We start from the raw sequence: 9,614 nt of genomic DNA, 5'->3' as shown, positions 1-9,614 counted from the left end.
AGAATACTACTCTATATCCCACTGGAATATCATATACTTGTCCCAGAAAACTACATCTCACTGGAATATCATAAACCTGTCACAGAATAATACTCTATATCTCATTGGAATATCATAAACCTGACCCAGAATACTACTCTATATCTCACTGGAATATCATACCAAGTGTATGTAATGATGCCTCATCTGGTAACATTATTCTGAAAATAGGGAAACAGATGTCACTAGTGTGACACAGTAGACAAGCAAGTTACCTTGATACTATGATATGTATATACATGTAGTCTAGGTTCCAGTTGACTGATCATTAAGATCCTGTTAATGAAACTCCTCTGACAATATCAAGTGTTCAATACTGCAGCAACGTTTCTCCTGCCCCAATTTGCAACCCCTTCCCACTTCGCATTCCTGAAAGACAGCTAACATTGACAGGCAAAGGATACGTCCAAACCAGAATGTAGGTCTGAAAAATAATGTTAAGGATAAATGTAAAGCATTGAAATAGTAGTGTATTTTTGGATCTGTATTAAAAAAGATGTTATTATTTATCGTTATATATTAAGAATATTATGGGTCATGGGAAATTGTAATACATGTGCTGCTGTGGATTGCTGATGTATCGAATGAATTTCTAAAAATTTGGACAGTTTTGCAAAATATTGATCATGATCTTCCATTCGTCTTTTTCAACTTCAACTAGAACACTGACAGGTCAGTAAGGGCCCCATCTTGTGGCAATATATCCCCCCCATAATCATCAAGAAGCAATCTGCCCATATAGCTGAGCTTGACGTTTGACATTTGGACTTCAAAAAGAATCGCAAGGAAGCAAAATATACTTTTTACATGTACTATGATGCGAGTCTTGTTTCCTTCTACCTCCATATTTGCTGGGCTAACAGAAATGTAAATACCAGTTCAATACTCATTTGTTAGCTTTGATTTGTTTTATTTCACCTTATATACCTCCTCCATTAAGAGCCAGGGTCAAAGTCAGAGATCCACTTTGTCTTTGTCCTTTGGACCCAAATGACCTTGACCATTAACCCAGTGACCCTGATATTTGGTCAGTTGACTTATTCTTTAATTCCGACCAAATTTGCTTCTTAGTATGATAACAAAATGTTTATCAGTGAAAAACACAAAAATTGACCTTGACCCTTTGGACCACGTAACCTGGACCTAAGGTCAGTTGACTCTGTGTTAAGTTCTGAACAACATTGCTTCATAATGTCATAACAAAATGTTCCATCAAGGAAAAGGTACAAAATTTAACCTTCACCTTTGACCCAGTGACCTTGACCTTTGGTCAATTGACTCCTTGTTTAATTCTGAGCAACATTGCTTCAAAGTGTCATAGCGAAATGTTTACCAGTGAAAAGATACAAAATTGAACCTTGACCTTTGACCCGATGACATTGACTTTTGGTCAATTGACTCCTTGTTCAATTCTGATCAACTTTGCTTCATAATGTCATAACAAAATGTTTATCAGTGAAAAGATGTAAAATTTTACCTTGACCTATGAACCTGATGACCTTGACCTTTGACCTTGACTTTTTATCTCAATGTGTATTTTTGTGAACTGAACATCTTGACCAAGTTTCATGTACATCGGTCAATAAATACTAAGTTATCAGTCAAGAACAAAATTTGTGGACAGACAGACAGACAGACAGACAGACAGAGTGATTACTATAGGGCCCTAATAATGATATCAATGGTGTTTCCTTGAAATTAAATCCTGTGATTTTGTGGACTGATAGCTGAGAGAACTGAGACTGGACAACTTCCTTGAGACATTTAGGGTATTCAACGATCTAAGTTTAGATAAACTAGGTTTTAATATATTACTTTTTGGTAATACATGCATAACAGAAGTTTTTTCAATTCCTCAGCTAAGAATCCAATCCAGGACCTCTGGCCTACTATTCTAATGTTCTACAGACTGAGCTCAGAGAAATTCTCCCTAGCCAGTAAGTTGGATGTTAATAGTGTGTTTTCAGGTGCAAAAACTGTAAACATGAACCGTAATTATATATAAGATGAACTTCATTTATTCTGAAGTTATTACTGGTATATTTTGTTGAGGTATTGCTTTTTCACTAAATTAGCGGCCTGAAAAAATATGCAATATATATATATATGAGCCCAGTGAAACAGTTGCTCTTTGATAGAGAGTTACTCCTTGTCCAATTGCTTCAGACCATCAGTCCTGACAGAATTTTAATCTGTTTCAAATATTTATATGAGTCTTGTAAAATTTTCTTGCTGTCAGAATTAATTCTATTTCAAAAGAGACCATAATAATGAAATTAATCAGCATTGATAAAGGATACAAATAGTCCACCAAGAAGTCCATTTATAAAAAGGCCTCGTCTGTTCACAAAGTATTTGTGCCAAGCTGATCCTGCCTTGAAATACAGCATAACCTGTAACAGAGAACAGACAAATGGAGTGTTGGATTTCATGTTTCATGTTATAGTTGACATACAGATATTGATAAATTCCACTAGTCTCACCTATAATTTACTTTTCCAATTCATTTTAGATGTAACACAGCATTTGATTGAACAATCAAAATAAAAAAATAAAAAAAATAAAAATAGAATTTTAAAAGCAAATCTTTTTTATTTCCATATGGTGGATGCTTGATATACTTACTGATAAGAGAATGGATGTGACAAAGTAAAATGCGAAGCCATAGAGTGCGGTTAGTCCGAGAATACCTGCGGCAGCTCCTGACAGAGCAGACATGGAAGTCCTACAGTACTCCAGTACAAAGGCATTCCCTCGCATGGCCAGCTCACTGTATGCTGTCACATTGTCTGAAAGCATCAAATTGTTTATCTATTTCAGAAGCAGACTCCAATTTCATCATCCTCATATTGAACCTTTGAAATCAGCGGAATTCTCTCGTTCAAATGGAATCCAGGTGATGTCTCATTCATGAAACAAGAGGCCCATGGGCCTAAACGGTCACCTGAGTCCTACAGTATTTATTTTTGTTGTTGAAATATGTACCAATTTGAGTACAAAATAGTTAAGTATAACGTTAACTTAAGTTTGTCAGGACCATGAGCTGATCATTCCTAGACGGAGTTTCAGTTAAATCGGCCTATTAGAACTTGTTTTTAAGTTTGAAATACTTTTTTCAAAATGGCGGCCGCGGTGGCCATATTCGATTTCTGATCAACCCGAAAAATAACAACACTTTGTCAGGACCATGAGTCGATCATTCCTACAAAGTTTCAGTTCAATCGGCCCAGTAGAACTTGACTTTAAGTTTGAAATAGTTTTTCAAAATGGCGGCCGTGTCGGCCATATTGGATTTCTGATCGACCCGAAAAATAACAACACTTTGTCAGGATAATGAGTTGATCATTCCTACCAGGTTTCAGTTCAATCGGCCCAGCAGAACTTGACTGTAAGTTTGAAATAGTTTTTCAAAATGGCGGCCATATTGGATTTCTGATCGACCCGAACACTTGAAATTGGTCAGGGAGATATCAGTAACCTTCCCATGAAATATTAATGAAATCCCTTTGCCAGTATTTCAGCTTAAGTTGAAAATGTAAAATGTTAACGGACGAAGTATGAATGTCACTGTAATAGCAAAACTAACACTAACCTCTATACATGTAGGTAAGGACATGAATCCTTGTGACTGAAACTGAAGTGATTATTTTCTGACTTGACCACTCATTGTTCACCTTCATTTGTTTTTTAATATAAACTTTATTTATTTTACAGCAATTATGAAACAAGTTATTTCAACTTATATTAATCACTCTAGATCTTGTTGGCCCACAGGTGGTCTTAGTGTAGGAGGAAACGGGAGAAAACCCATGTGGTCGGACAGGTGACCCCAAACCTTTTCACATCCGATCGGGGAATCGAACCCTGGCCGTCTTGGTGAAAGACAACTGTGCGATCCACTGCAACACCCTACCACCCATATCATATCATTGTTATGAAGACACCACTTTCATAGTATTCAATTTTTCTTTCATTTCATGACTCACCAGCTTTTTCCCCATTTTATCAATGTGTACTAGATAATCATGATCAGGCATAACTCGTCTGTTTACATTTTGTCCTATATATGTGGATATAGACCACATAACAAGATTTTCCAGTTTATCAAGTGTTGCTCTCGAGATTCTCTTGTGTAGGCCATTAACTGAAGATGTACCTATGTCTCATGTCTTAAAAGTCGACAGTGATGTCAAAGAGATAAAATAAGAGAATGCTACTGCTGCTGTGTAAACACAGGCCTACTAATTAAATACATTTCAAGGGATGGGAAGGTTAACAGCTGGATTTATAGATTCCTCACTGATAGGACACAATCTGTCGTCCTAGAGGGTGGAAAGTCTGAGTAGGTCCCGGTTGAGTCAGTTGTCCCTAGGGGTCTGTCCTTACACCGAGCTCTGTTTTTATACATAAACGACAGCCCTGTTGGTCTCTCATCATTGATTTCCCTTTGACAGGTGACACCATAGTGTACCTAACTGTTACTTGCATTGACAATTGGACTTCAAAAAGAATTGCAAGGAAGCAAAATATTCATTTTACATGTACTATAATGTGAGTCTTGTTTCCTTCCACCTCCATATTTGCTGGGCTAACAGAAATGTAAATACCAGTGCAATACTCATTTGTTAGCTTTGATTTGTTTTACTTCACCTTATATACCTCCTCCATCAAGAGCCAGGGTCAAAGTCAGAGATCCACTTTGTCTTTGACCTTTGGACACAAATGATCTTGACCATTTACCCAGTGACCCTGATCTTTGGTCAGTTGTCTTATTCTTTAATTCCGACCAACTTTGCTCCTTGATATCATAACAAAATGTTCATCAGTGAAAATTACAAAACTTGACCTTGACCCTTTGGACCCCGTAACCTGGACCTAAGGTCAGTTGACTCTGTTAAGTTCTGAACAACATTGCTTGATAATGTCATAACAAAATGTTCATCAGGGAAAAGGTACAAAATTTAACCTTGACCTTTGACCTAATGACCTTGACCTTTAGTCAATTGAATCCTTGTTAAATTCTGATCAACTTTGCTTCATCATGTCATAACAAAATGTTCATCAGTGAAAAGATGCAAAACTGACCTTGACCGTTGAATCTAATAACCTTGACCTTTGACCTTGACTTTTTACCTCAGTGTGTCTCTTTGTTTAATTCCGAACAACTTTGCTTCATAATGTCATAGCGAAATTTTGTTTACCAGTGAAAAGGTACAAAATTTGACCTTGACCCGATGACCTTGACCTTTGGTCAGTTGACTCCTTGTTTAATTCTGATCAACTTTGCTCCATAATGTCATAACAAAATGTTCATCTGTGAAAAGATGTAAAATTTGACCTTGACCTTTGACCTTTGACTTTTTATCTCAATGTGTATTTTTGTGAACTGAACATCTTGACTAAGTTTCATGTACATCTGTCACTAAATACCAAAGTTATCAGCCAGGAACATAATTTGTGGACAGACAGACACACTGACAGAGTGATTTCTATAGGGCACCCGTATATCCGATACGGGAAGAAAAAGGAAAACAGTTTTTCACCCAGATAAATGTTCTGTCCTCATGATCTGTTGCAACAAATCTCCGAGTATCTAATTTAAACTCTTCAACATGTTGGATTGACACAGCTAAAGGAGTCGCAATACAACATCACAGGGAAAGTGAGTCCTATATATAAACAACATCACATGGAAAGGGAGTCCTATATAAACAACATCACATGGAAAGGGAGTCCTATATAAACAACACCACAGGGAAAGGGAGTCCAATATATACAACATCACGGGGAAATGGAGTCCTATATAAACAACATCACAGGGAAAGGGAGTCCTATATATACAACATCACGGGGAAAGGGAGTCCAATATATACAACATCACGGGGAAATGGAGTCCAATAAAAACAACATCACGGGGAAAGGGAGTCCTATATAAACAACATCATGGGGGAAAGGGAGTCCTATATAAACAACATCACATGGAAAGGGAGTCCTATATAAACAACATCACATGGAAAGGGAGTCCTATATAAACAACACCACAGGGAAAGGGAGTCCAATATATACAACATCACGGGGAAATGGAGTCCTATATAAACAACATCACAGGGAAAGGGAGTCCTATATATACAACATCACGGGGAAAGGGAGTCCAATATATACAACATCACGGGGAAATGGAGTCCAATAAAAACAACATCACAGGGAAAGGGAGTCCTATATAAACAACATCATGGGGGAAAGGGAGTCCTATATAAACAACATCACGGGGGGAAAGGGAGTCCTATATAAACAACATCACAGGGAAAGGGAGTCCTATATATACAACATCACGGGGAAAGGGAGTCCAATATTAACAACATCACAGGGAAAGGGAGTCCAATATAAACAACATCATAGGGAAAGGGAGTCCTATATAAACAACACCACAGGGAAAGGGAGTCCAATATATACAACATCACAGGGAAAGGGAGTCCTATATAAACAACATCACGGGGAAATGGAGTCCTATATAAACAACATCACGGGGAAAGGGAGTCCAATATATACAACATCACGGGGAAAGGGAGTCCTATATTAACAACATCACAGGGAAAGGGAGTCCAATATAAACAACATCACAGGAAAAGGGAGTCCTATATAAACAACATCACATGGAAAGGGAGTCCTATATAAACCACATCACTGGGAAAGGGAGTCCAATATAAACAACATCACAGGTAAAGGGAGTCCTATATTAACAATATCACAGGGAAAGGGAGTCCAATATAAACAACATCACGGGTAAAGGGAGTCCTATATAAACCACATCACTGGGAAAGTGAGTCCTATATAAACAACATCACGGGTAAAGGGAGTCCTATATTAACAATATCACAGGGAAAGGGAGTCCAATATAAACAACATCACAGGTAAAGGGAGTCCTATATAAAGAATATCACTGGGAAAGGGAGTCCTATATAAACAACATCACGGGTAAAGGGAGTCCTATATAAACAACATCACAGGGAAAGTGAGTCCTATTTAAACAACATCACAGGGAAAGTGAGTCCTATTTAAACAACATCACAGGTAAAGTGAGTCCTATATAAACAACTTCATGGGGAAAGGGAGTCCTATATATACAACATCACAGGGAAAGGGAGTCCTATATAAACAACATCACATGGAAAGGGAGTCCTATATATACAACACCACAGGGAAAGTGAGTCCTATTTAAACAACATCACAGGGAAAGTGAGTCCTATATAAACAACATCTTAGGGAAAGGAAGTCCTATATAAACAACATCACATGGAAAGGGAGTCCTATATAAACAACATCTTAGGGAAAGGGAGTCCTATATAAACAACATCACAGGGAAAGGGAGTCCTATATAAACAACATCACACGGAAAGGGAGTCCAATATTAACAACATCACTGGAAAGCTTATATACTAGCCTTCCTGAAAAGAAACGTAAAAATAAATGCCAGGAGAATTAAAGAACAAGCTCATAAATCGCTCATATGTCCGTCACATGAATACTCATACCTGTCTTGGAACCCCATCTAATATATATATATAAATATAACATAAACAAATTAGAAATGGTGCAAAGAAGGACTGTACGATATCACCAACAGGTGTACCTCTAGGTGTTGGTGACATACTACTAGACCTTGGCTGGAGTGGTGACATTGCTACTAGACCTTAGCTGGAGTGGTGACATATACTACTAGACTTTGGCTGGAGCTGTCTTTCTGGCAGACGTAGAGGTGCACATGTACATCTCGCCTTGATGTACAAAATAACACAGAGTTATCAGATATGTATATGAATGTTTGCAGAATTGACAAAAATAGTATTTTCTTATATATCATAAAAGTAAAATTTCTTTAACTTAATCTTTTAACTCAGAAAACAATTCAAGTTACCCCTGTTTTTTCAGGTATGGGTTCATTTTGAGCAAGGTTTAAATTGTACATGTATTAAGAAATACTGTCCAATACTGTGCATTATTTAATCAGTTATAAATTCTTACAAATATATTCCGAACGCATTTCCGTTAAAAAAAATCAGTTTACAGACGATGGCCAGACGTCTAAAATATCCTTGTGTACTGTCAAACATGTCACGAAGTAACGGGATACAGCTTGATAAAATTGCTGTGCGGAAATACATAACGTGCGGAAGATATTTCCATGTGTTGTATTAAAATTATACTGTTGCAAGAAATCCCATGGGATTCAGTCAGAATAAAAGGAAGGGCAGAACTTCCGGGTGTGATTCCTCCACAGTGTGTTTAGGTAGGACTTGCTCTCATTTAGTGTTTTAACGACAGTTTCCTCCGAGAGATTGTTCTAGGCCAGTAACACTGTAAGTGTTTAGCCTAAAAACATTTACCGGTTCAGACACATTTATATCCGTATACCGATGATTTTGTTATGATATTAGTGAGATATGATAAATAAGATTTAAATGTAATGTCATTATACGAACAACAAACATTAAACAAGCCAAAACCGATACCTTTTCCTTTCCGTTTCGTCTTCACTGCTACACCTGACGCCATCTTGCATTGGATGTAAATAATCTTGATCACGCAAAAGCTTAACATCAACGTTTAGGAAAAGATAAAAATCATTTTGATTAAGGAAGGAGCTATTTTTTCTAATTGGTTACAAAACGGGTCCGTTTTTGTAGTAAATAAAAACCGAAGTATTCATAACCGGTAATTTTACTGTGATTTGTTCTGATTTAACTACATGTATATGTAATTCGCACAATATCCATAGTTAAGGGGAGATAATTTGTCTCAAGATTTAATTAATTGAGAAGTTAATGTTCCTTTCCTGAAAATCAAAACATATCCAAAATGCACAACCGTGCTATGGGCAGCAGAATTGGTGGCTTCTATATGAATTGGTTACTTTTGGGGAGTTTCTTGTTCAGCTCTGTCACCTGTATGTTTCCACACTTTTCTCTGTCACCTCGATCTACTCATCTCCACTTATCTCTGTCTTCTCCTATCTCCACTTTCCTCTGTCACCCCCTATCTCCACTTTCCTCTATCACCCCCTATCTCTACTTTCCTCTGTCACCTCCTATCTCCACTTCCGTTTCCTCTGTCACCTCCTATCTCTACTTTCCTCTGTCACCTCCTATCTCCACTTTCCACTGTCACCTCCTATCTCCACTTTCCTCTGTCATCTCCTTTCTCCACTTTCCTCTGTCATCTCCTATCTCCACTTGACCCCGTCACCTCCTATCTCCACTTTCCTCTGTCACATCCTATCTCCACTTTCCTCTGTCACCTCCTATCTCCGCTTCCGTTTCCTCTGTCACCTCCTATCTCCACTTTCCTCTTTAATCTCCTATCTCCACTTTCCTCTGTCACCTCATATCTCCACTTTCCTCTGTCACTTCCTATCTCCACTTTCCTCTGTCTCCTCCTATCTCCACTTCCGTTTCCTCTGTCACCTCCTACCTCCACTTTCGTCTGTTACATCCTATCTCCACTCCCCTTTCCTCTGTCACCTCTTATCTCCACTTTCCTCTGTCATACCCTATCTCCACTTTCCTCTGTCATCTCCT

At 37.8% G+C, this 9,614-nt stretch overlaps 1 protein-coding gene across 1 annotated transcript in view; it reads right to left on the bottom strand.

Moving 5' to 3' along the window:
- Nucleotides 1-8,615, bottom strand: part of LOC110440454 (ER membrane protein complex subunit 6-like) — a 19,709-nt gene extending 11,094 nt beyond the window's left edge. Inside the window, exons 1-4 of the mRNA XM_021483556.1 lie at nucleotides 8,550-8,615; nucleotides 2,665-2,828; nucleotides 2,340-2,432; nucleotides 444-463 (exon numbers count right to left, since the gene is read on the bottom strand). Coding sequence (XP_021339231.1) covers nucleotides 444-463; nucleotides 2,340-2,432; nucleotides 2,665-2,828; nucleotides 8,550-8,592 — 320 coding nt within the window. The 5' untranslated portion in view covers nucleotides 8,593-8,615. The remainder of the gene's footprint in view (nucleotides 1-443; nucleotides 464-2,339; nucleotides 2,433-2,664; nucleotides 2,829-8,549) is intronic.
- Nucleotides 8,616-9,614: the final 999 nt, after the last annotated feature.

This window comes from Mizuhopecten yessoensis, unplaced genomic scaffold, assembly GCF_002113885.1.
Source record: "Mizuhopecten yessoensis strain PY_sf001 unplaced genomic scaffold, ASM211388v2 scaffold1765, whole genome shotgun sequence".
NCBI classification, from domain to species: Eukaryota; Metazoa; Mollusca; class Bivalvia; order Pectinida; family Pectinidae; genus Mizuhopecten; species Mizuhopecten yessoensis.
This window is presented reverse-complemented; position numbering and strand designations above follow the sequence as displayed.